The following is a 26,528-nucleotide window of genomic DNA, read 5'->3' as shown; positions in this document are numbered from 1 at the left end:
AGCAAAGGGGATGGCCAAGGAAGGAGAATCCACAACCTCACATGTATCCAACCTCCCTCCCCTTGCTGCAGCTATACCAAGAAGGTGGAGACTGATGGGCTAGCACATGGATAGACAAACTAAGGCCCAAGGGCTGGATCCAGCCCAATTGCCTTTAAATCCGGCTTGCGGACAGTCCAGGAATCGGCATGTTTTTGCATGAGTAGAATGTTTCCTATTTAAAATGCATCTCTGGGTTATTTGTGGGGCTCAGAAATTCTTTCATTTTCTCCAAAAGAGTATGGCCCCCCCACAAGGTCTGAGGGACAGTGGACCAACCCCCTGCTGAAAGTTTGCTGACCCCTGGGCTAGCATATGAAGCACCCTGCCAAGCAAGCCCTGTCTGTAGTTGGCCCAGCTGGCAGTGGGCCCCTGGGAAAGAGCAGAAGCTGCTGAGGATAATAATACTTTTGAGTCCATACGTTAAGAGCTACAGCATGTAAGTGTTCTTAGTGGGGCTTAAGACATGCACTTCAAGTGAACAGTGAATACTTTGCTTAAAGCCCAAGGCAAGTCCAGTAGTGAACCTTCTTAACTGAGCTGTTTAGCTCTGGCAAGATTAATCTGCTCCCTCTTGGCAGCTTTGTTTCCATTTTGTCTCTAGCCCTTGACAAAAAAGGCCCTCATTTCAGAGTAAGGTGTCATGAAAGGGCAGGTGGTTATTTCTACTGATGGTGCTGCTCCAAAGAACCCAAATCTCATTTCCCTTTTCAGTAATTCTGGGTTTAGGTGCTGCTTGGGGTTACCCCGTCCCAAGATGCCAGAAGCAGGTTCCTACTTTGTCTTACAGCCTGTCATCGGTGACTGACTGGTGGCAGTTCCAGTGTTAGACGCTTCAGGTTATAGACTCCACTAACCCAGAAATAGTACCTCAGGTTAAGTACTTTGCTTCAGGATGAGAACAGAAATCGTGCTGCTGCAGCAGCGCGGCAGCAGTGGGAGGCCCCATTAGCTAAAGTGGTGCTTCAGGTTAAGAACAGTTTCATGTTAAGAACAGACCTCCGGAACGAATTAAGTACTTAACCTGAGGTACCACTGTCTCCAAAAGGTAGGATGGGAGCTGTTCTTAAACAGTGGTTGGTGCTTGCATATAGCTGCTTTTGGGTTAAATCCCCATTTCATGTGCTGGTCGTTACACACTGAAAGCCCAAAGTGAAGTAGAAGATAGTTTAAAAGGACTACCACCTCCCCTTCAGTTACAGCTGTGACTCTCATTGTTCTGCTGCCAACGACTTGTAACTTTCTGGTGGTGGTTTAACAAAAACAAATGCACTAAATTAGTGCAATATGTTTTAAGTTTCATAGTCCTCTTTATCTTACTTTTAAAAGTATTTCCTTTGAACATAGTTTTCCCTTGCTGAAACAAGCTCAATACCTAGATGTTAAAATTTTATTATAAATAACGAAGTGATACAAAAGCAAGGGGGGCATGTAAAGTTTTAAAAAAACATTCCTTGATTTAAAAAGTCATAATTGTAGAAAATATGGCAATTCACTCTATACAGCTTTGGCCATATTGGCAAATTATCCAAATTGAATGTAATATATATAAGGCTGGCACATCATATATTTACAAAGGTGACCTTGAGTCGTTTTTTTACTTTACAGCGAAGAATCAGTCCACCTGGAAGTCCCTTCTGAAGAACATTATTTTTTCACTGTTGTTTTTCTGGCTCTTAGGTTTTCCAATGTTTTCTGTATTGAGATGGGAGGAAAAGTCAACTGTCAGCTAGGGAGAATCAGCAAATAAGATGCACATAACCCACTCAATAGGTTTCAAGGATAAATCAATGGGCTCTTTCCCCTAATAAATAGCTCTAGAATATTTCTCAATTTTAACTTAAAAAGTCATACATATGCTTGCAAAAATCTTAAGATTTCACAGAATAATAATGTAGCAGCAGCTGCTTTTTCATTTTGGTGCATACAGCTTAGGCCCTAAATATCTTCTCCCTTATGGACCGGCCCATCTGTTCCATGGGGCCCTCTTGAATGCCACATTTTGTACATGTCGCATTCTTGAGGCAGGTGCCCTGATTGTGGAACTCCCTTTCTCTTTGAATACAGCTGAGTTTTCAGCATCAACCGAAAACCCTCCCAATTGTTCAGGCCATTGTGAGATCTGATTTTGCTGTTACGATTATTTTAAATGCTGTTTGCATTTTCTGCTGTCATGCACCCTGGGATCACTCCTGCAATAAGCAGGTAAGAAATACCTGGAGGCTGAATGGTTTCTCTATTCAGCCTTCAGGACTCCCCAGGCCACACCCAAATGTCCTTTTGCCCTGATGGAGGGGAGTGCAGGGTACAATCCTTCTTTGGCAATAACGTAGGCTACTGCACAAAGGCAACCTATTGCTCCACCCACTTCTTGCCCTGCTTACCACCGATATTTCCCTCCCTCCTCCCCAAAGGTTGTCCATGAGAGAATGCATGCCCCAGGTTGAAAAAATCCGGCTTCCAAACCACATGGAGTTTGCAAGCATTTTACCTTTTGAAATGCCTTTGCTCTTTCCCGGTTTTTGGCATAGTTTTCGCGTCGCTCTCTCTCCTGCTTTCTGGTTTTCACTTCAGCTAGATTATTATACAACCTGCCCAAAGGTTTTAAAAAGTGCACATTAGCAGTGGACTGCCCAAAACACTCTCCAGAGGGGAGATTAGACAATAAAATAGTAAGATTCAGTGTTTATTAATAATGAGGCACTTTAATGCAGTGGCGTAGTGTGGGTTGTCAGCACCCGGGGCAAGGCAAGTGATTTGCGCCCCCTAACCTGTGGATTTGCGCCCCCTAACCCGTGGATTTGCCCTAACCCCAGAAGTTGCGCCCGGTGCGGCCGGCCCCCCCTGCACCCCCCACGCTACGCCACTGCTTTAATGAATAATGAGGGGCTTTAAGGCAGCTCTTGTTTCAATCTGAAATGGGAGCATGAGGCTTTTCAAGTCTCCAGACCCTCCCATTTTAAATTTCCAAGGCACAGCTTAAAGGGGGAGGTGGTTGGAGACTTGCAAAGCCATGTCTTTGACAGGTGGGCAACCTCTCCCACCTGTGACAGACAGCTGAGGATTGTTGCTATGTTGGGAAGTGCAAGAGTCTTCCAACCAACTTGGATGTTTTTCGAATGCACCCCATGTTTTTGTTTTAAGGAGGGGAGGGGAAAATCAATCTATTTCTCAAAGTAAAAGGCAGGTCTTCTTCAAGCAAAAATCAAGTAGCCTGATCAGCTAAACTAGTTCGGTTTCTGCCCAATGTGGCTCCCACAATACCTTGAAGTGCGTTGGTACATCTGTGCTTCTGCTGCCTTCCTGTCCTCTGCGGAACACACTTTAAAGTCTTCTACTTTCTTCAAATGAGCAGCTGCTGCACCTTGGAGTTAACCAGAACACACTAAGTTTAACAAAACAAAATAAAAAAATTCCTTCCAGTAGCACCTTAAAGACCAACTGAGTTAGTTCTAGGTATGAGCTTTCGTGTGCATGCACACTTCTTCAGATACCAAACTTCTTCAGTTTAACAAAGTTCATGAGACCACATTCAATAGGCAGTGTTTTTCCCAGAGCAACTATATATTTTTTATTCACAATGGAATAGGAAATGGACTGCGGCAATGTTTGAATTTTAACCCACACTGAACAAAGTGTGGAAGGCTTAACAGCAGCATGCTGGATCTGACCAATGGCCCATCTAAATCCAACATCATGTTCTCATAGCAGCTGATCAAATGCCCATGGGAAGCAATAACACTCTCCCCAGCAACTGATAAACTGTTCTATAAGGACCCAGGGTGAGCAGTATACTTTGTAAAGCATCTCTGAAGTGGTTGAGTATTTCAAGGGGAAAAGGCCCCTTAATAACAATAACTAGGAGAAGAAAACATATCGGCCTATTCCATTCCTTGCTTGGTATCTCTGTCCCCCTTTCTAAAGCTCTGTATGGCTTGCTAATAAAATTACCAGGAGGCGACAAGTTCTCTCTTGCTTTATGAAGATGTACTTCTTTCTCTTGAGATCCCTGAGCTGGAGGCTTTTCAGAACTTCGCTTTCTACTTTTGATCTTCTCTACTCTTTTACAGGATCTCTCAATGAAATCTTTCTTCCGCCTGAAAAACGCTTCCTGCAAGCTCTCAGTGGCAGACGTGAACTCTGGCAACAGTGCTGTAGAGGAGGGAAGGTGAAACCTCTACTCATGAAGTTATTTGAGAAACCTTATTTCATTTACCATATATCATGTGGGAGTACGGTTTTTAGTACATATCCACGACAGCTTTTAAACTTTCACAGATCTAATTATTGTATCTCGGCTTATTGAAGAAGAAAATAATTAAACTAAAACATTAAGAGGCTCATTGGTGAGCATAAGCCATGCCTTTCACACACACACAACAATGAAGGGAAAAACACATGTTTTCTCACCAACCAGTTTGTACAGATGGGAAGAAAATGCAACCAAAGGAGCCAAAAGCATGTAGATTTCTAGACTGGGATATAATCAGTTAATTCAGAATGCACTAAAAACAATGTTTTATTGCCCACAAGAAGGTGAGAACATGTCTAATAAAGGCTTTGCAGAGGACAGTTCTGTGTCTTTCTGGTCTTGGCATGGCCTCTAAGGATGCTCTCCTGAAAATATGGATAAATCATTAGCTAAGCATCCATCATTCTTTTCCTGACGTAAGCTGATACGCTGCCTCAGCTCTTGTCCTTTTGCTGAAACTACTGCACACCTACCTTCTTGTTTGGAGCTTTGACAAGAATCCTCTTGGGTGCTCCAAGCTGCTAATGGATAGTCAGGCTGAGAGCAAATGGAGTTGTCCACTTCTGAATTTAAAGGTAAAAATTCTCTGCTCTGCTAAGAGAGTAAAATTGGCTGTAATAAGTAACGTGATGATCGTAAACTTTAATGTCACCTCATTACGAGGAATAAAGTACTGCTACAAAAGGAATTGCAAAAATTTAAAAACCAAATGGAAGTAGAAATTATGTTTTAAATTGGAATTCACGGGATTTGAGATACAAATTTGATCTCAAGCAGTGCGATGATTCTTAACACAGAGGACTCCAAGCATGTACAGAACAGCATAAGCCGCCACAAGAAGCCCCAGTTGATGTCGCTTTCCGGTGGCTTGACTGTAGGAAAAAACTTACTGGGAGAACCTATAAACAACATAAACATTGTGTGTGTACTGGACACTGTATAGCAAAGGCTCAAAGGGTGGAATAGACACACAAGCACAGGAAGGTGCAAAGAGATGGAATTTGTCAAAGCAGCTTAACTCCTACAAACAGCAAAAGTATGGAAGGCTTGAATGCCCCTTCAAAGGATTCTCAAAGAGCCATACTGAATTGGTGGGAATGACTACTACTCCCCTCGCTCTGTCATTCCAATCTGTTGTTTAATTTTAATGAAGTCCCCCTAAGGAATAGCAGTGCCGGAATCTGTGGCCCAACTTCTCTCACTCCCACAGCTGGCCACATACACACAACTGTGCAAAAGTAGTGCATGCTCTAGTTATCTCCCACTTGGACTACCACAATGCGCTCTATGTGGGGATACCTTTGAAGGTATCCAGAATGCAGCAGCTAGACTGGTGACTGGGAGTGGCCACCGAGACTACATAACACCAGTCTTGAAAGACCTACATTGGCTCCCAGTACATTTCCGAGCACAATTCAAAGTGTTGGTGCTGAACTTTAAAGCCCTAAACGGCCTCGATCCTATATACCTGAAGAAGCATCTCCATCTCCATTGTTCAGCCCAGACACTGAGGTCCAGTGCCAAGGACCTTCTGGCAGTTCCCTCACTGTGAGATGTGAGGTCTCAGTAGTGGCGCCTGCCCTGTGGAACGCCCTCCCATCAGATGTCAAGGAAGTAAACAACTACCTGACTTTTAGAAGACATCTGAAGGCAACCCTGTTTAGGGAAGTTTTTAATGTTTAATGCTGTATTGTGTTTTTAATATTTGGTTGGGAGCCACCCAGAGTGGCTGGGGAAACCCAGCCAGATGGGCGGGGTATAATAAAAATTATTATATTATTACTACTATAAAAGGATCTCTGTGCACTCGTCCACGGGTTGTTGCTGGGCTGGTGAGAAACGTCCAAAGGAGGAGAGAGGTTAAGCTCAAAGAAGTTGCTAAACAGGACAAGAACACACCTATGCAATCATGCACGCACTTAAAACCCAACAGGCTAAAGACTTCTCTAGCACACTCCCTCTCTCTTCCATCATACATCTTTATTATAAAGCACATTTCTTCCTAAGTTATGCTAGGTGTGTGCTCAGATTGCACATATTTCCACGCCCTTCTTAAAGTTCAGTTTAGTAGCTAGGATCTTGTTAAACCTAAATATCTGAAAGACTGTCTCCTTCCCTACAGACCCTCCTGGTTGTTAAGGTCAGCAGAGGGGGCTCTTGGTAGTTCCACCTCGTTCAGAAGTCCGGATGCGGTGGCCGAGAAGAGGAGAGGACAGTCTCTGTGGCAGCTGTGGAATTCCACCCCCACCGAGGTACTTCTGGCTTCTTTATTATACAGCTTTTGGCAAATGCAGAAGACACACCTCTTGACCCCGGCTTTCAACATCTGAGACAGGTGGTTCAGGACACATCTCTGAATGTACTATGTTTTAACTGTTTTTAATTCTGAACTTTAAAATGTTGTAACCCACCCTGGGACCTGTTGAGGAAGGGCAGGCAATCGGTTTGTTTATAAATAAATAAATAAATAAATGCTGCAAATTCAAACTATGCTGTGATTTAAATTTCACGGATTATCCCTTTTTGCAAACTAGTAAAGACAACAATACCCTCACCCACAGAAAATGGGTCTATTGGGGAGGGGGAAGAACCAAAATGTTTACCATGGGACAGCTTATTGCTTCAGAATGATCAACGTAAGACAAGTTTTCGGTTTTCTCCTTTCTGCTCTCTGCTTGTCCAAAGAATTCCAAATCTGATTCTGCCATGCTGATGTCATTGGAGCTTATTAGAGTCAACTCGGGTTCTTCCATAATCCCTTGCCCTGTATGTGTTTCCTAGAAATTAAAATGACAGAATGTATGTTTTGGATGTGCATGATTTAATATAATTTGCACAGACATCACACATACCAGTATTGTTGCACACATACTTGAGATGCCAAGCTACCTTGACATTTAGCTCAATATTCTTTTACACCTGTTGAAAATTCAAAAACCCCAACGGAAGCTTAGGTGCCGCAGATGACATTTCGGAAGGTTCACAGGTAAACCGCAGACCTTGTGCTGGCTCTCTGTGATTTAGGTCAATGCTCTACTTTCATCAATATGCTAAGAAAGGCATGATTTGGACAGTTTCAGACTAAGCCCCAACTTGATACCACATGCTACTTAATAGTTTTAGTTCACTCACCCAGACTGGTACGTTTCTTGACAAAGAGGAACGTGAACTTTCAGCCTGCGTGGCAGTCAAATTTGGTTGCTGAAATGCATCTGGCACTAGGACAGTTTGCTGCACAGAATTTTGCACAGGGCTCACTAAAATCTTAGAGTTCATTTCTGGAGTCAAACTCGGCATCGTCTCTGTTATTAGAGGACTCTGATCTCCCACAGTTTGCAAAGTACACTGAGAGAGATCAATTTCTAAATCCTCATTTATAGCTGCCTTTTCTGTAACTGTATTACACTTGCTGTCGGTTGATGCAGTGGGTAATTCGGCAAAATACAGGCTCTCTTCTTTTGTTGACGTGTCTTCTTTCTCCGACTCTGTGGTCCCAAGAGCACTATTTCTTTTTCCATTATCCAGAACTAGCTGATAAAATGAGCCTCCATCTTCTGCTAGGCTTGGACTACGGAAATTTTCAATGGAAGAATAAAGGGTGGTGATCTCATCATTTCCCTGCTCCTCACACTGTGTGCTCTCAGGTGCAATATAGATACTGCTCCCATTAGTTTTACTCATTTCAAGGTTTCCTTCGGACTCTGCGCTGAAGGATCCATACTTATCACCACTCTGTGGAAACTCTCTTAAGGAAGATTGCAGAGGTAGGTGTTCAAACGCTTCTTCGACACCTGGAATGGAGAAACAAAAACAAAAATTCTAACCGGGCTCAAAGCAGAACTGAATTTCAAGATGAGGTGGGGTGATTTTTTTTTTTTCCTTTCTTCGTTAGAAACACAGGATACTGGTTGTAGCTTAGTACACTACTGTACATGATTTGCATGCAACAGATTGCAGGTTAAATCCTGGTGTTTCCAAGTAGGGCTGGGAAAGATTCCCGGAACCCCTTAAGAGCAGCTGTCTGTTAGTCAACAGTACTGAGCTAGATCGGCATATGGTCTGACTTTGCATAAGGTCAGACTACTTGACTATACAGCCAAATACTCTGGCAGGTAGCGGCTTTCTAGGTTCACAAGCAGACGGGTCTTTCACATCACCTAATATCTTAACCTTTGACTAGAGATGCCAGAGACAGACTTTCTGACTAATCGCTGAATTGTAAGGTAAAAAGGTAAAAGGTAAAGGACCCCTGGATGGTTAAGTTCAGTCAAAGGCAACTATGGGGTTGTGGTGCTCATCTCGCTTTCAGGCGGAGGGAACCAGTGTTTGTCCACAGACAGCTTTCCGGGTCATGTGGCCAGCATGACTCAACTGCTTCTGGTGCAAGGGAACAGCCGTTTACCTTCCTGCCACAGTGGTACCTATTTATCTACTTGCACTGGTGTGCTTTCGAACTGCTAGGTTGGCTGGGACAGAGCAACAGGAGCTCACCGCGTTGCGGGGATTCGAACTGCCAACCTTCCGATCGGCAAACCCAAGAGGCTCAGTGGTTTAGACCACAGCGCCACCCACTGAGTTATAGCAGTTCCCTTATAAAGCTCTCTCTAATAATGAGAGAAGACTGTGCAGAAGCTGATTAGCCAGGCAGAGAGACTGTCTCTAAATGCCAGGCGTCAGTGTCATGGAAGCTACAGAACATCAACGGAGCTAGCAACTAATCTTATCAAATGCTCATACCAGCATGCTAATAATGTTTACCATGATTATGTCTTTGGCACCAGATTTACTGAGAAAATCAATTAAGAGTTTCAGCCAAGTCAAAAGATTTCAAACCCAACTGAACCACTTATCCAAACTTAAAGTATTAATGAAATAGACCAGACTCTACTGAAAGAACCCCAACTTGATAATGGATTCTATTAACCAAGTATACACACCGTGGGAGCAGTGAGTTGTTTTCCCGCAACTGCGCATACATATATTAGCGCTTCCAGCAAATGACTATTTGAAGAATGCTTTCTCGCAACCGCTCCTATGTACAGTGGTACCTCTGGTTGCAAACGGGATCCATTCTGGAGGCCCCTTCGCAACCTGAAAAGCACGTAACCTGAAGCACCATATCTGTGCAGGTGTGCAACGCGATTTGGGCTTGTGCGCATGCTTGAAGCATGATTTAGCACTTCTGCGCAAGCGCGAGTGGCAAAATTTCTGGGACGCAACCTGAAAAAACGTAACATGAAGCAAACGTAACATGAGGTATGACTGTATATGGCTTTGTGCTTCCAGTGAATGACTATTTGAAGAAGGATTTGGTTGCTCCAGCCGTGTAAAGTAATACTTACTGCATACACAACCGGTATAGTAAAGAGAGAGACATTAGTTCAGTCTATGTTTATGAGTATCTCCAGGCTTGGTTATGCACATTGCACTTTAGTTTGCTTATTGTTTAGTAGGTTTATGAGTTTATATACCTATTCTAGTAAAATTGTCCTTTATATTCATAAGCCTGTTTTTGGTGTTGCTGGTTTGTCGGATTCCATTAACCGGCAACCAGAACAGTTTCTGTCCTGTGAAGACCAAACGTAACGATTACCTTGACTCTGCTCCTTTGCCTCTTTGTCACTCTGATGCGTTGGTGGAATATCACTGAGTTTTCCTGTACTGAGAAGAGAAAGGTTGTTGCTTCCTTCTTCCAAGCTGGAAACTGTTAATTCGTGGCTCTTCAATAAAGTGGAATTCTGCGGACAGAAAAATGTATGCAGGCAGAGAGAGACCAAGTACGTTATGAGAAATTTAAGAATGGAGAGATTCAAATTGTACTTTCAAGTAATATATCTGTTAAATTGCAAGCCAACTGATAACATCCACTGTGGAATCTTACATGGCTATGTAGTAATCTGAAGATAATTCACATCCCCACAGAAGAAGCCTATTTGAAGACCTATCCTCTAGGGGTAAGGTGCGCTAAAGCTTGTCACCCACCAGGTAAGGAGGAAAGAAATCTCCTGGACTTGCCCCTACTTCCCCTGAATTTTGTAAGATTACAAACTGCTTCAACACTATAAATACCAGAAATGGTTTTATGTGAGAATAACAGTAATCAGTTCTAAACTGTAAAAACCCGTGATGTGTAGGAATAAACACTTTTTTAAATACCTTGCTTAGGTTCTTGCTGTTCTGAGAAAAGGTTGAGAGTGTATCAAAGTCAGGTCTTGGTTCCAAAGGCTTAAAAAGCTCACGGTGGAAATTTGGAAAACTTCTCTCAAGGTCAGTAGTATCGACTGCTAGATCTTGAAAAAACAAAAACAAAAGGTTAAAAGGAAAATCGACTGTTGCCAAAACAGTATGCTTCACATCACACATCAAACACACTGGCAAAGAGGCAGCATGTGCATTTAAAAATAAACAGCTAAACACTCTTTAATGCTTTCACATCTTCAAAGATGGTCTTCTGGGATAATCTCCACTCAATCCAGCAGTCTCAACATTTAAAAGGTTGTACCAAATGGTCACAATCATTTAAAAATACAGTGGTACCTCTGGTTAAGTACTCAATTCGTTCTGGAGGTCTGTTCTTAACCTGAAGCACTACTTTAGCTACTGGGGCCTCCTGCTGCTGCTGCGCCGCCAGAGCATGATTTCTGTTCTCACCCTGAAGCAAAGTTCTTAACCAGAGGTACTATTTCTGGGTTAGCAGAGTCTGTAACCTGAAGCGCATGTAACCTGAGGTACCACGGTATGTATTAATTTATCATACTTTTAAAATGCCCTTAATCCTGTAGGACCCCAAGGCATGGTTATTAAAACTCTTAACACCCCAAACTATACAGCAGGAATGGGGAACCTGTGGCCCTTCAGATGATGTTGGGAGTACAAACACTCATCACACCCCACTGGCTGTCAATCATGCTGGGTGGGGCTGCTGGGAGTTCTAGTCCAACTTTATCTGCAGGACCACAGGTTCCACATTCTGCTATACAGCAAAAACATTTCCATCAGTACACAGCAGCAACAGCCGTAATACTCAACCCTATGCAATCTCTCAAAGGCCTGAATTTTTAAAATGTGTCTTAAGTTGATGCCAGAAAATTGCCAAGGAAGACAGCCATACTTCCAGGAGACAGAGTGCTATAACCATCCAGTAAGCCCCTATATCCCATATGGGGGTTATAGTCATTGGCAAGACTATGGGCTTTCCCCACAACTCTCAAGGCTCCAAGTCACAAGGTGTAAAGACTAAGGAGAATCAACCAGCACCTCATCCCACCCATTTCTCCCAATCGGGGTGACCAAGGTGGTTTTCTGTGCCAAACCCAGAACTGAAGCCAGAATGAAATGGGTATAGAGAGATGCATTTTTAGTATAGCTACAAAACTGTTGACCAACAATACAAACCACAACAAGAATGGGAAATCCAAAAAGGAACTAGAAGCAGAAGAAGGTGGGGAGGTTATATCAAAAAAGAGTCAACATGTTGCAGACTCTACTGGTCTTTGTTCTGTGAAATTCAGATATACCTCCTATTTCTCATGCTATCAAGCTATGGTATAGTATTATGACCTTAGCCGTGCCCCTTTGTCCAGCCCTATAAAGAAGAATACGTTGCTTAGATAACACACAAAATTAAGTTTTTTAAAAAATACAAATTCATTCCCTCTGAATACTTCTGAATTTGCTGTTTTTCACCTTCTACTAACATTACCATGGGAAGAGATGTTGCTTAAAGATGACCAGCTGAAATCTCTTGTATATTTGTCTATGATCTGTTGAATTTTACGTTGATCCGAGTGCAACATTTCTCCAAACAGATGGGAGCCAGGAGCTTCTGAAGGATCATCCTGTTTACACAGCAGAGAAACTGAAGGACCCCAAGCAGTATTTGCTTTCTCTTTCAAAGGAGAACTGAAATGACCCGGTTGTTTCCTGCCTGAATGCGACTCTGCAAGACATAGCACAACCATGCTCAACTTCATAAAAAATTCCGTGCAAATCAAGAAAATAAATGGTTTGATCCATAATTAAAAGAGCTGTGCAACTTATTCAGACTACTCCACAGCACACTTTCATGTCAGACACAGCCATGTAAAATAAACAGAAAAACCCAGTCTATTGTATAACAGTTTGTAAGAAAATGTACCTGTATTGGCAAGACTTCTATCAGGATTGGAATTGGCAATGAAGCTGGTAGCAGAAAGCGAAGATGAAGCGAAATAGCCACATGCTACCTGTTGTGTAGATGTCTGTGGACTTAATGAAGAAGGGCACCATTCTGCAGAAAGTGTTACCTAAGGCAGTAATACATATGAAATATAACGATTATGAATTCCAAAACTCCAAGTGCTCGGAATTGCAACACATTTTGTTCTGAGCTCAGGTCAAGTGTAAAAACCTCCATGTATTCAATTGTCAGTACACATCAGGCTCATCATTGCTCAGTAAAGTCTCTCTGTCTCTCTCATTCATTCATTCATTCACTCTCTCAAATTCCACTCACTCATTCACTCGTTCCATTCACGCATTCATCCAACAGTAACCATACATCACAAATCACCATGCTCTCAATTCAGACTTGTATTGCTTCCCAGAACAGTTTACAAATCATGCACCGCACAGACCAGTTGATCTTTTTGGCGCTCAGATTTGGCTAATTCTCATCACAGAGTCACCGAGTAAGAGGCTCTCAGAGGGAAAGTGAAGCAATGCAAGACACAGTCGTGCTTATTTACTAATGGAAAGTGGTTTGTGTCTTTTTCTAATGTTACACGGTATAAGAGATGTAAATGTCAAGTTTTTAAAATAAGTAATACTATTCAAAATATAGTGCCTTGTTTTCCAGATTATTATTTTTTAATAGTCAAAGACAATTAAATGAGAATTTTAACTCCACAAATGAGGGAAGCAGACTGCACAACTGGTGCTATATTCAGCAGTGCTGCGTTCCATTTAGTATTTTGTCGCCAGAAAACTTTTGCATAACAAAACTAGATATGAAAGAGCGGAGCTTTTCAGAGCTCCCTAAAGCAAAACCAAGAATGAACAGGTCTCATATCTGAATGCAAGTTTGTAATTAACAGTTCCAATTAATATTTTTTTAAAAAAACACACAAAGATTAGAGAAAAGGAAGCAAGCTCGTTTAAAATAAATGCTGTGTATTACACGTTAAAACCCAGTAGTGACTAACCATACAATCAGGTCTAAATGAAGGATCAGGATACGTAGCTATTATATTTCCAGTATCATCAGAGCTTGGTAAGCCTCGATCTCTAAGACGGAGTTCGCAGGAGTGGGCTGAACACACAAAAATAAAATAAATCAGAATGAGAAAGAGTAGGAAAACAGCAAGCATTTATGAATCTGAACAGGTTTTATTCCATAAGCCATTCCCACTTCTTCATTTCTGCCCAGGTTTGCTTCCATTTATCAGAGAGTACATGCTCTGCTCCCATTTCATATGTTGCAATCTCACCTGCACACAGAAGAGCACGTCCTTCATAGACATTGTTTGGAAATACCAGCTACTGCTCTGCAGAACAGGAGTGCTCTCAGGGACTTAGAATGATTCATACCAGGACAGAAAGAAAGCCTAACTTATTCAGAGCTGAAAATGTTCTAACAACCATTTAATACATTATGGCGTTGTCAGTTTGATTTTAGGGGTGAAAATCAAGGTGCTGCTTTTGATAACAGGCCAATTAACGGCTTCGACTCAACAAACTGCCATGTTGTTGATCAGAAGTCCCCAAAGTTTGGGGGCCTGGGGGCACATTTGGAAAACTAAGAAACGGCTGCCACTGTTGCAACATGGTCTCCTTTATGAGGAAGGGCATGATATAAATTGGTTAAATAAATCAACAGAAACAAAATCAAACCCATTTCACAGACGAACCCCTCTCCTAAAACTGGACTAAACACTTACACATACCAAAACAAATAAAACACAGATAACAAAACAGGCAACACCATTTCCCCAAAAGAATGCCTCCCCACCCCCCAAAAATCTAAAAGGTGTTTTTTTAAAAAACAAAACAAAACTTGATTATTTTTTTGACGAGGCAAGCGGACCTAACAGGCACCAAGAGGGGTGGCTGAAGGGCACTGTGTTGCCATCAGGTGTTCTGCTGGAGACCAAAGGAAGCTCTCAGCTATATTACCCATGCACTAAATTGAATCAACTTGTTATGGGAGCTATTATGTAATGGCCTCCCCTTGGAGCTTAGGGTTTCTTCAGATTCAGTGCCGTGGCACATTAGCTTTCCATGGATGTAATATAAAGCAGACACAATATTTGGCTTAAGCTAACATTAGCATCATTGGGTTTGACGAGGCAGATTGCAAACCAAAAGGGCCCCCAACCCATCCACGCTTCAGAAAGCAACACTTCTCACCCGAGTCACACAAGCCACCAGCTTCCATCGCTGACTTTTCACACCATAATTCACTGAACTGGATCTCACTTTCATCAGAACTTGGTTCTTGGCCATCCACCGTAATTCTTAATAAATCTGTTTCTTCATGGAGATCTTCATCTAGACTGATGCTGGACTGCCACTTATGGGCCCTTGAAGCCTGGCAAGTATCTCCAGTAAGAGGTTCTCTGTAACCTGCAAGTGTCAGTTGCCAATTGTTAGAAGTAAAGACCAATACTTGACTGAACTTTTAAAATACCTTATTTCAATTGGAAGATTAAAAAAGGATCCCTTTTGAAAGCAGCTTGATTCGGCTGCTGCGCAGCCCTAACAGATTTTGTAGCGGCAATGCCGTATTTTTGTAGGTTCCTTCTGCTCTAAGCACTACTTAATGAGAGGATATTGGATTTGTTCGCCAATCATTACCTTGGAATTATGCTCTGCAATTTCTGATAAGTCTAGGAAAGGTCAGAAGCTTTGGGATTTTACAGCAAGAGAGGATGAGCCATAGCATGTAAGAACTTCTGATCGACACCTCACTTTTACAATTTACCTGTAGAGGAAAGTCTGCCACTCCGTGGTGTGTCAAGTTCTGGTATAGCGCTAAGTTCATGCTGTTCCAAATCGAGCCCTAGCTTTATTTTTGACAAAGGCGGCTTTGAAAGTCTCCATGTCTGTTCTCTTCCCCAGGTGTCTTGAAATCGCTCTGTAAAGTAAAGGTAAGTTCAGGTGACCTGCAACTGATATAGCAGCTGGAACACTGAGCTACAAACTAGGAGATCCCCAGTTAACATTTCACTTCTACTCAGCCTGAGGCATGTCATTCTCTCAGCAATCCAAGGAAAACAATACTTACCTTTGTTCCATGCCTGGGAAATAAATACTACTACCCTACTAGGTAGGTGCCTGCAGGCATCAGGTTACACCTGGGATTCTGATCCCCATTTTTGAAAACCTGTGTTTCACTTAAGGCATGAAATAGGTCTGAGTAGCAGTCAGGCTTTCCTCTTTTAAAAAATGGGATCAGCCAGTTCATCCTAGAATCCCTGATGAAGAGTTCTGGAGAGCTGTGCAGTATATTTTGTTCCAAGTTTGAAAACAGATCAATTTGAAGGAAGAAGGGAACTCGAAACAGACACAAAAGCAGGTTAATTTGACATAACAAAAGGTGCTTACCGATCTGTTCATTTGGACGAACACTATGAAACAAAATGTCCTTTTCAGCATGACTGCTCATATCAGCGACGTGAACCATTTCTTGGTTGCTGTCTTTTGCTCCTTGTGTTGGCAGCAGACGGAAGTCATCAGTCTCTTGCTGCTCTGTCATATCTCTGCATGTGCTGGACTGTCCTGCCTATAAGTAGAAATTAAGAGTACCTAAACACAAGCATTTTTCCCCACTGTAAGGCATCACACACATTCAAGAGATGATTAGATATTTAGACCAATTCTATGGTTGCTTACTTATAAGTTCTACTGTGTTTAATGGGGTTTACTCCCAAGTAAATGCACACCAAATTGCAACCTGTACATAGAACTGGAGCAGCCTTATTACTTCTACCCAGGAGTGTGTTTGCCAGAAAGAGGCTAGATCCTTTAACTAAATATTAAAAGTTTTGAATCTGGGATCTCCAAATTGCAAAGGATGCACTCCACCACTGAACTGCGCGTGTCGCCTCTTTTCCAGGGACTTTAAGTTATGTTCACAGAGCTGATTCAGAATAAAAAAGCTAAGATTAAAAAAATGATTTCAAAAATGCTCTTCCATTAATACACTGAAGAAGGGAGGAACATTTTCCTTTAAAACTGTGGCAAGAACAGAGCTAATGGGAAGTGTGTGGGTGAGAGAGAAGCAGAAATGTTTTCTGAGGCCTGAAATAGAAGCATTCATAACTTTGAGGGGAAATTGGTATTTTCTCCCAAAGTTATGAGTGAAATACTTTCAAAAGCTGTGCTTTGAAAATATTGTTACAGCCAACTCACATTGCTGCCACAGTAGTTGTTTGAACAAAGGCATTTAAAATTTAATATACCAAAATTATATGGTAAATTATACTCTTCACATACTTAAAAACAGAAATATTTAGGCTACATTTCAGTGCTCCCCAAAATATCACCCCCCTAAAAAACAGACTTCATAATTTCCATAAATTGTACATCTCTAGACAAGAGCTGACTGAAACGATGGCAACGAAAGTGCAGCTACTCAAAATTTTAGGAAAACAAATCAGAGAAAAGTTCTCATTCTGAATTAAACTGAAGAACAGTCAAAATGTTTTCACGCCATGTATTTAAAGCATACCTTTTTAATAAACTCCTTTAAAGCTTCCTGCTGCTGTTCCATTTGTTGTTTCAGCTGAGTATGCTTTTTCAGGAGCAAGTCCTCTTGTACCTTCTGCCGAGAAAGAAGAGCTTCCCTTTGCTTATCTAGCTGCTCTTGTAGTTCTTTCAAGTGTTCTTGCTGAGCTTGAATGCTCTCAGAGGAAGACATCATTCTGTCCCTTAATTCCACTATATCTGAATAACCGGGAATGGATCCACTTCCATTTTTTAACGCGTAGGATTCCTGGGTCTTTTGACTCTCGCTAGAAACAAAGGAAAGCACAGACGAGAGGGGCCGCAAAGGAGGGAGGTTAGCTTGCTCCAAGGCTGTTCTTGTCCAACTTTTGGGAGGTTTGTGCTGGTGCTTTAAGGTTGCTGGCAGGAGAATCTTCTCCGCTGAAGGTGCATGAGACGTCAGTTTATCAGACCAGAGTGTTTCTGCAGACACAGAAGAGCTGCCCACAGGGAAAGTGAATGGGGCATGCTGTGTTTGAGCCACCGGCTGAGTTGTAACAGAAGTGTCCTGTGACTTAAGCGTTAATGATTCTGGAATGCTGTGAAATTCCAATGACTGTGCTGAAGGTGTCTCCACTGCGCCCGGTTCTTCTGTCTGTTGGTGTGAACCGTAAGCCTGTGTCAACTGAAAAAGCCTTTGGTCCTCCAGAGTACATACATGCCCGCTGCCCACATCAAACCGTTGTTCTGTTCCCCCCTGCTCTGATGATGGCACTGCCAACATCCAAGGCGGTTTTGAATGCTCAGCTGACTCTTGTACAGGAGCAGTCCCAAATGGCTGGTCTGCTGCTAGATGAACTCTCTGCAAACCACGATATCCTTGTAATTGTGAAGGCGCGTCAGGGACAGAATCTTGCTGTGTACGTCTGTTAGCAGGACCTAACAATGACGCAGAAACTGAGCGGTATCTCTGTTTCAGCTTGTTCTGATACTCATGCAGACGCTTCCTGGCTTCTTCGACCGACACTCTGTGCATCCTAAAAGAGACATATATTTATATATTTGAGCAGGTAACACTTTTCAGGAGCAGTACTGCCAAGATAGCATCAAACAGGTAGCCAGGAATCTCTCGTGTTGACAGAAAAATACCTGTTTTGGATTAGAAGGCGTTGCTGATAGTCGCGAATCATCTGTATATGATCGTCCTCTGTATGATCACCTTCTACAGAACTGCCGGCTGCCTGTAGCTCTATGGCTCTTTCAAGCTAAAGAGAAATTAAATGAAGAAAATATCAAGCACTGTGCAAAAGGCAATCACTTGAATCAGTTCTGTGGGGAACAGTTAGTTTCTGTTTCAAAGCCAACAGCGGTCACAATATGACAGTATTTACTGAGGTGGATCTTCTTTGAGGGTAGCCATATGCTTTACATGTATGGTGTGGATCCACCCTTATAAATACATCCAAACTGGGGGTCATGATTTGTTTTACTCCAAACAAACCACGATCTTAAGCAAAGGCTTATGATTGGCTTACGAATCATAGTCTCTTTGAGCAGAATCAACCATTTCAAGGGAAAACCTGTGGTTTGTTGCTCCTGCTCATGAGGTGGCAGGAGTGATCTTCATTTTCACATGGAAGCATCATCTATGGCTTAGTATGATGTGAACAGCCACAGAATTAGCAAATCCAGCATTACGTCAGGCAAAACAACTTTTCTCCTTCACCTTATGTTGTACTTCCTGCTGCTGGTGTACAAAGGGGACCCTAATATCCACTTGTTCCGTTTGGGATTCTTGATCTTTCATTTCTTGCTCTTTTTTAAATTCCTGCTCCTGGCGCTGCAACTGAGCCTTCAGAAAATCAGCCTCCAGACGTTTCTTCTGCTGTTCAATTTGCTGTAGCAATGCCAACTGCTGTTGCTTTTGGTGCTCTATCTAGTCAAAGGAATAGCAATTCCATTTGTCAGTTACAGAAGGAATCCATGGTACACAATGAACCTCCCATTAAATAAATTCTTTGACAGAACAACATTTATCACAAGTATTAATTTGGATAAAATATAGAATCACAAAATAGTTACTCATCAAGAGATTCTTGTAATTAGTAAAAACTACATTGCATCCCTGTAATTAAACTTTCTATGGAAACAACACTGAGAATAAATAATAACACCCATAATTTTACAATACAGCTTTGAATTGTATGATATTGCAATTATATCATAGTGATCACAGATGTCTAAGAAAAGGAAGAGTGAAACCTAGAAACTAAATTGAAGTTAACTGGATATTTAAGACTGACTTCTATGCATTCCTGGCATTGTGACTGTCACAGGTTTGAAGCCATGCAAGTACAAGCTTACATTAGCAATTACTCTTGGCTGTCAGAAGGAAAGAAACGAGAAAACCCTATCAATTGTGTAGGTTTCCATTCCTCTCACCCCACAGAGTAGAGCAGGGATAGGAATCTCAGGAAGGGCGGGGGGGGGGGCAGGCCACACACCCCTCCCAAACCATCCACTTGTGTGTTGTTGCCTTGCTGCAATGTGCCCTTGAACTCTGACAACTGCTTGCCTGGAGGATGGAGGTGTCTGTGTAGAAACTAGGGTACTTTACACAGGTATATTTGCATTCATGGCTCCACCCACTTTTGCCTCTGACCCTGGAAGGCTGCTCAGAAGGGAATGTGGAAACTCAGGCCAAAAAGGTTTCCCATCCCAGGTGTAGAGAATAGTTAAAGCTATTGTGCAGGTCACTGTGGGAAACAGCCGGGTGTTTTTGTGTTTCATACTTTTTCATTATCCTGACGTTTAGCCTTAATTGTTCTTGAAATGAGTTTTCTGACATTGTTTCCTGTAATTTGAAATTGAAACACTAGTGACTTAAGTGCCCCATCTTATTGATGTTAATTCATATTCTGCTCTTCATTATTCACACAACCCCCGAGGGAGGGACAACACTGGCATATCATAATGGAACTGCTGTAGAATGAAAAACAGTTATACCTGGTTTTGTCTTTCTGCTTCCTTTCTGAGTTTAGTTGCTTGTTCTTGTGGGTGATCTAGAACTACATTTCCAGCAACAATACTTTGGTCCAGTATCTGTGGCAGTTCTAGGTAGACACACATAAAACATGAATATGTAGATTAAGGATAGTTACTTATGTTAGACCCTGCATCATTTTATATAATTTATTATTTTAATTTCTATGCCACCCTTCATCTTAGATGAAGGGCAGTTTACAATATAAACACACAAAAACCACAGTATAGCCTTAGTTCTTTTGATAACAAATTAAAGTCATCTTATAATTTATGACAGTCATACTGATGCCACCACTGCTGGTCAGCTTCCAAAGAGGTGTTTCAGCTCACAGAAGGGGTTTGTGTCCTCACCCTGTTCCCTATCTAGCTTTTTTTTCTGCTGGCAGGAAAAAGTTATTTGAAGGGGTGTAGGAATAATTCTGTGTCCAGGGCAGTTGGTACGCAGGCTGAGATCCTACCTGCCCATGGACTGTCTTGTGCATGCTCTGGTTATTTCCCGCTTGGACTACTGCAATGTGCTCTACGTGGGGCTACCTTTGAAGGTGACCCGGAAACTACAACTAATCCAGAATGCGGCAGCTAGACTAGTGACGAGTGGCCGCCGGGACCATATAACACCGGTCCTGAGAGATCTGCATTGGCTCCCAGTACGTTTCCGAGCACAATTCAAAGTGTTGGTGCTGACCTTTAAAGCCCTAAACAGCCTCAGTCCTGTATACCTGAAGGAGCATCTCCACTCCCATCGTTCAGGCCGGACACTGAGATCCAGCACCAAGGGCCTTCTGGTGGTTCCCTCATTGCGAGAAGTGAGGTTACGGGGAACCAAACAGAGGGCCTTCTCAGTAGTGGCGCCCACCCTGTGGAACATCCTCCATCTGATGTCAAGGAAATAAGCAGCTATCCTATTTTTAAAAGACATCTGAAGGAAGCCCTGTTTAGGGAAGTTTTTAATATTTAATTTAATGCTGTATTGTTTTTAACACTCGATTGGGAGCCGCCCAGTGTGGCTGGGGAAACTCAGCCAGATGGGGGGGCATTAATTATTATTATTATTATTATTATTATTATTATTATTATTATTATTATTTGCTCCTTTGGCTCACAAATTAGTTTCAAAGTTCTTTGAATCCTGATCATCATCATGGTCAGTTTTAATTCCTAAGTGCAACCCCCCCCCCCAAACATACCCCTGGCTTCAGAGACAGGATCATTCTTTGGTTCAGGCTCAGATTCGGAGTCGTATAATCTTCTCTCTCTACTAGAAATTGTTCCAGATTCAATTGACTCAATTTCACTTGTAATTTCTGGTTCACTTCCCGTTGTCCAATGGTCTTTTTGGTTCCTGATCTTGTTTAGCAATTTTTTAAGAGCCAATTTTGACTGAGGCTCGGGTGGCTTTTCAACTTCACTACCTAAAATAAACCAACAGTACACACATGAGCAAGAAAACCAAGGAAGCTGTTCTTACAAGAGAGTAACCCATGTAACTCATGGTTTGGTGCGACGTTCAAATGCGGTCAATATGTTAAGGCCTGGCATCACTGGACAGGACCTGCATAGGCCAGAGTCATTTTCAAGTGACGAATATACAGAGGAGGGCAACCAAGATAATAAAGGGTGTGGAAGCTAAGCCTTTGGAAGGACAGTTGAGGGAAAAGGAGACTGAGAGGGTGATATGACAGCCATCTTTAAATATCTCTGGGCTGTTACATGGAAGATGGAGCAAGCTTGTTTTCTGCTGCTCCAGAGGGTAGGACCCAAACCAAAGGATTCAAATGGTAAGAAAAGATGTTCCGACTAGGCATAGGGAAGAACTTTCTGATAGTAATAGCTGTTTGGCAGTGAAAACAGACTGCTTTGCAAGGAGATGTACTCTGCATGATGGGAGGCTTTTAAGCAGAGACTGGATGGGCATCTGTTAGGGATTATTTAGCTGTGATTCCTGCATCGCATGGGGTTGGACTAGATGACCCTTTGGAGTCCCAGTTCCAAGGTTCTGAATTTTGAACAGATTACAAACTCATGAAACAGGCTGAAGTTTGCCAACCCAGGTCAATCATTATTTCTTATTACAAATATGAAATGTTTCAGTACTCTACCCTGCCACATACACTCTTAATCTCTGGCACGTATACCCTTAGACTTTGCAGTGCCACCAAACTGCACATTCCTCCCCAAGGTCACACGGTTAACAGACAATTCTGAAACCACTGAGCAGGATCCAACTCAACCCACTGAAATTTCTCAAGTTTACTGATTCAAATAGGGCTACTCCAAGTATGACTAGCATTTTGTATCATCCAAACATCATATGCCAGTGTTTGGCAAGATATGCATCAATGTTTATTTCTATCCTTATCATTTGACAACTGCTTTATACCATCTTATATCCAGTAGTGACTATAACTGATAGGCCATACTTGTTTTCTAAGTGAATATTAATAAGAATCAAGTTTTCAAGTTTTCTCTTACTACTTGGCTCACTGTCCTTCACCTCATCCGACAAACTTGGTGGCACCTCAAACACAGAACCTGGCTCCTGGGAAAGTTCCAGCTCATCATCTTGAGATCTACTTGGCAAGGGCTGTGGGTCAAGGTGCAAAATAAGGTCTCCTTTCATTTCTGTGTAAAGAAATTAGACCATATGAAACCAACACACAACATTCTCTACTGAAAATTTCAACTACAGAGGAGGTGAACAGTAGACATTTAATGATGTTTTTTTAATCACACAATGCCAAGGAAAGTGAAGCTTTAAAGCAAGGTATTCAATTACACTAACGACCAATTCAGAATAACAACTATTTCTCTTACCACTAATGACTATCACTTACATAAGTTTATATTGCAGTGAAGCAACATGTAATGAAACTTCAGTCAATAACTAGTTGCAACACGGGCAATATTGATGCCAGAATTCATTATAAATCACATTTGTAACAAAAAGGCAAAAGTGTCACCCATCTAAGAATCCTTAGAGATCCCCAAATTGAAATGGTTTTTGAGTTTAAACCAGTACATTACAAACAAACTACACTACCTATGGTAGGGAAAATAAATAAGTTATCTGGGATGCTCTGTCCAAAAAAGTCCTGTATTATATATGTGAAAATTAGTTCACTGGGGGGCGCAAGCTGCAATATGGCGATTCCAGAGCAGCCCTAAAATAATCCTAGTAACTGAGAATATTCAACTGTAGGCCAAAAATTGAGAATCTGTGACCCTGCAGGTGTCGATGGACTGTCAGCCCTGACCATTAGTTGTACAGTAATACCTCTGGTTGCGAACCATCCTCCTTGCAAACGCTTCGGGTTACGAGCTCCGCTAACCCGGAAGTAGCTGCTCCCGGTAGCGAACTTTGCCCTGGGATGCGAGCAGAAATCGCGCACCAGAGGCGTGCAGGCAGTGGGAGGCCCCATTCACGAAAGTGCGCCTCAGGATAAGAACGGTTTCCGGTTATGAACAGACCTCCAGAACGAATTAAGTTCGTAACTGGAGCTACCACTGTACTGGTTGGGACTGAAGGAACTTTGGAATCCAACCTAAACCGGAGGGTCACAGGTTCCCCATCCCTGCTGTAGGCCTAAAGTAGTACAGTGGTACCTCGGGTTACATACGCTTCAGGTTACATACGCTTCAGGTTACAGACTCCGCTAACCCAGAAATAGTGCTTCAGGTTAAGAACTTTGCTTCAGGATGGGAACAGAAATCGTGCTCCGGCGGCGCGGCAGCAGCAGTAGGCTCCACTGGCTAAAGTGGTGCTTCAGGTTAAGAACAGTTTCAGGTTAAGTACGGACCTCCAGAACGAATTAAGTACTTAACCCAAGGTACCACTGTATTCCCCCAATCTGTGCTGGTGTGGAGCTTTCAATGGAAGATGAGCTTTGGTGCAAGACCAATGGAACTGGCTAGGGACTACAAAGAAGATTATATCATTGATCTTTCCAAAGCAGTGGTTTTCTAATTTCCTGTTTCTCCTAATCAATTTGTCTAGTGAAGCCCCCCCTGAAATCTACCACGGAAAAACCAATGAACAGCATCGTGTGTATGCCAAAATATGCATTCAGATTATGGGATGCACTCAGATATGCCAAAATATGCATTCAGATTATGGGATGCACTGGCCAGGCCTGCTAGGCTTCACCACTGCCCTTTGGAAAATGATTGTGCAATACAGAATATGCTCAACCAATGTAAAACATAACGGTGGGCAAGCTTGTGTCTTTCAGGGAAGACTGCCTGACATTACTCCAATCTCCGTTAAGCTGCAAAGGAATCTCTGGGTTCCCCATAACAGTTCAAAAGTCACTTATAAATACTTACTCCTGTCTCCAGTATACATGTCTTCGAATGCACACTCCAGCTCTCTCTGCCATTCTTCCCTGATTTCCACACGCTTGTAGGGTGGCTGAAACAACTGAGGTGGCATCTGGGCAACAATCTGTCTTCTGCGTGCAAGGTCCATATTCTGCATATGTTCAAGCTCTTTCATTAGCTTTTCCCTGTCCTTTAACAGCAGAAAAAAAATGTCCTATTAATAAGCTGTCACGCAAGCCAAGCCAGTTTATTTGACACAGCAAAGATACTTTTAAAGCTATGATGATGATTGCTTAATGTTCGGTGGTTTCTGAAGACTCTTATTTAGGAGGTCAAAAAATTAACTTTAGAGGAGCGGCATTTATTCATGTAAATTACACTCTGCTGGACAGACAAGTTTGAATATATGCACGCGCATGCACACAAAGTAGGCAGGGAAATGGAAGCTATCCATTTCAATAAGTACAAATGATGCTGTTGAGTTTTCAGCTAAATATACCGCTTTAAAAGCAACCTGCAATTCCTTTAAAAAGGGGAACAGTAATCTACTGCACATGATTTATAGATTAAATGCAGACATTTATTAGTCATACTTCATTATCAAACGTCAGCTTCATTTGAAGATATTAAGTGTAGAATTTCAGAAGGCATATTTTGTTAATTACCACTTAAAATGAAATATTGTTTCCTTTCTCCACAACATCAGGTACATTAAAATTCCATTAAATATTCTGTGAAGACAAGCCCGCATTATTCCCCCTTAGTATCCTAGCTTTCTAGTGCATCTGCTGAATTAATACAGCCACAAGAAATAAATCTCAAATGCAGGAAGCTGAAGTTACAGAGCAGAGAGAACAAGAGTTGGGCTTTTTAATATGTCACCTCTTAGTACCCACTAGAAGTCAGGCCTACAGGACAACCCCCAAGTAAGTGAAACACTGGAAACAAGTGCATAGATTTTACCTGCTTTTTACATTAGCTTTAAAGCCTTCATTTTTTAATAGACTTAATTCTATTGTGATTTTCAACACGGTACACTTTTTTATCATTCCACATTGGCTTGGGTCCTGAGCTGGCAGAGAGGGGAACGGCTGAAAACTACTTGAGTAAAACTACTCTACTTGAGTAGAGGCACTTTTCAGGAAGGCTTTTATGGAAGAAGCAAGAATGAACTCCTTCTGCAAGCTTCCTTCTACTCACTGAACTCAGGATCCGCTCCTTTATATCTCTGTGCAACTACACCAGAATAGGTAGCTACATTCTGTGAAAGTAGGTCATGCTGAAAAGAATTCTAGCTGTATTGAAGTTCAACTCTGAAGTACCTGCACAATGCAGTTAAAAAACAACAGCCCTCTTCTCCCATATATTAGAATGCTTTGCGTTTCATCAATCTTACGCCCACAAATGCCAAACCTTACCTACCCTGAGGCCTGAATTACTTCAGCGTGGCTTTCTAAATGTTCAACTATATTTCATCTTTGACAGTGGAAAGAACATTGCACACTGTGAACCCAGAAACTGAGGATAAGCACTACGAACGCTTTAAGGGCTTGAACTTTAAACAATCCATTATTTCAACATCTTTCTGGAGAAAGGTGAGGTGATTGTACTTTGAATTCATTAAATATACAGTGCCCAATTTGCTATTATTATTCATCTGATGTTGAGAGAATGTTTCTGCTTTGCTTACTCGTGCAAGACGGACCATCTTCAAGGCATGCTTCCCTCTTAGGCGAGCTTTTTCTTGCTGTTCTCTCCTCTCTCTCTCTTCATTGCTTTGCAGTCCTTCCTTCCGTTTGGCTTCCACCTTGGCAAGTAACCGAGCATCTGGCTGGGAGTCAATCAGCAACAAGTTAGGAATAACAAGTTCTACGGTGCCTCAAAAGACTATACCCAGAAATATAGTTTTGTAGGTAAAAGGTAAAGGTAAAGGGACCCCTGACCATTAGGGTTGTGACTCTGGGGTTGTGGCGCTCATCTCGCTTTATTGGCCGAGGGAGCCGGCGTACAGCTTCCGGGTCATGTGGCCAGCATGACTAAGCCGCTTCTGGCAAACCAGAGCAGCGCACGGAAATGCCGTTTACCTTCCTGCCGGAGCGGTACCTATTTATCTACTTGCACTTTGATGTGCTTTCGAACTGCTAGGTTCACAGGAGCAGGGACTGAGGAACGGGAGCTCACTCTGTTGCAG

General features: G+C 42.2%; 1 protein-coding gene across 6 annotated transcripts in view; it reads right to left on the bottom strand.

Annotated features, from left to right (window-relative positions):
• Positions 1-1,415: 1,415 nt before the first annotated feature.
• Positions 1,416-26,528, bottom strand: part of CEP295 (centrosomal protein 295) — a 35,367-nt gene continuing 10,254 nt past the window's right edge. For 3 of the 6 annotated variants that reach the window (XM_081860017.1, XM_081860018.1, XM_081860016.1), the window contains 23 exons: positions 26,028-26,168; positions 24,344-24,527; positions 22,493-22,642; positions 21,208-21,432; positions 19,982-20,088; positions 18,702-18,911; positions 18,125-18,240; positions 17,001-18,012; positions 15,875-16,052; positions 15,252-15,404; positions 14,678-14,893; positions 13,474-13,580; positions 12,429-12,576; positions 11,994-12,230; positions 10,448-10,581; positions 9,885-10,029; positions 7,424-8,082; positions 6,895-7,068; positions 4,765-4,885; positions 3,991-4,191; positions 3,304-3,403; positions 2,531-2,630; positions 1,416-1,734 (listed from right to left, as the gene is read on the bottom strand). In XM_081860017.1, the coding sequence (XP_081716143.1) occupies positions 1,687-1,734; positions 2,531-2,630; positions 3,304-3,403; positions 3,991-4,191; positions 4,765-4,885; positions 6,895-7,068; positions 7,424-8,082; positions 9,885-10,029; positions 10,448-10,581; positions 11,994-12,230; positions 12,429-12,576; positions 13,474-13,580; positions 14,678-14,893; positions 15,252-15,404; positions 15,875-16,052; positions 17,001-18,012; positions 18,125-18,240; positions 18,702-18,911; positions 19,982-20,088; positions 21,208-21,432; positions 22,493-22,642; positions 24,344-24,527; positions 26,028-26,168 (4,866 nt within the window). In that variant the 3' untranslated portion in view covers positions 1,416-1,686. The remainder of the gene's footprint in view (positions 1,735-2,530; positions 2,631-3,303; positions 3,404-3,990; positions 4,192-4,764; positions 4,886-6,894; positions 7,069-7,423; positions 8,083-9,884; positions 10,030-10,447; positions 10,582-11,993; positions 12,231-12,428; positions 12,577-13,473; positions 13,581-14,677; positions 14,894-15,251; positions 15,405-15,874; positions 16,053-17,000; positions 18,013-18,124; positions 18,241-18,701; positions 18,912-19,981; positions 20,089-21,207; positions 21,433-22,492; positions 22,643-24,343; positions 24,528-26,027; positions 26,169-26,528) is intronic. The other 3 variants (XM_081860020.1, XM_081860019.1, XM_081860021.1) reach the window with 3 other exon arrangements.

The sequence above is a fragment of the Podarcis erhardii genome (assembly GCF_964252035.2).
Source record: "Podarcis erhardii genome assembly, chromosome: 4".
In the NCBI taxonomy this organism is placed as follows: Eukaryota; Metazoa; Chordata; class Lepidosauria; order Squamata; family Lacertidae; genus Podarcis; species Podarcis erhardii.
Note: the sequence above shows the minus strand (reverse complement) of the source record. Positions and strands in the feature narration are given on the sequence as shown.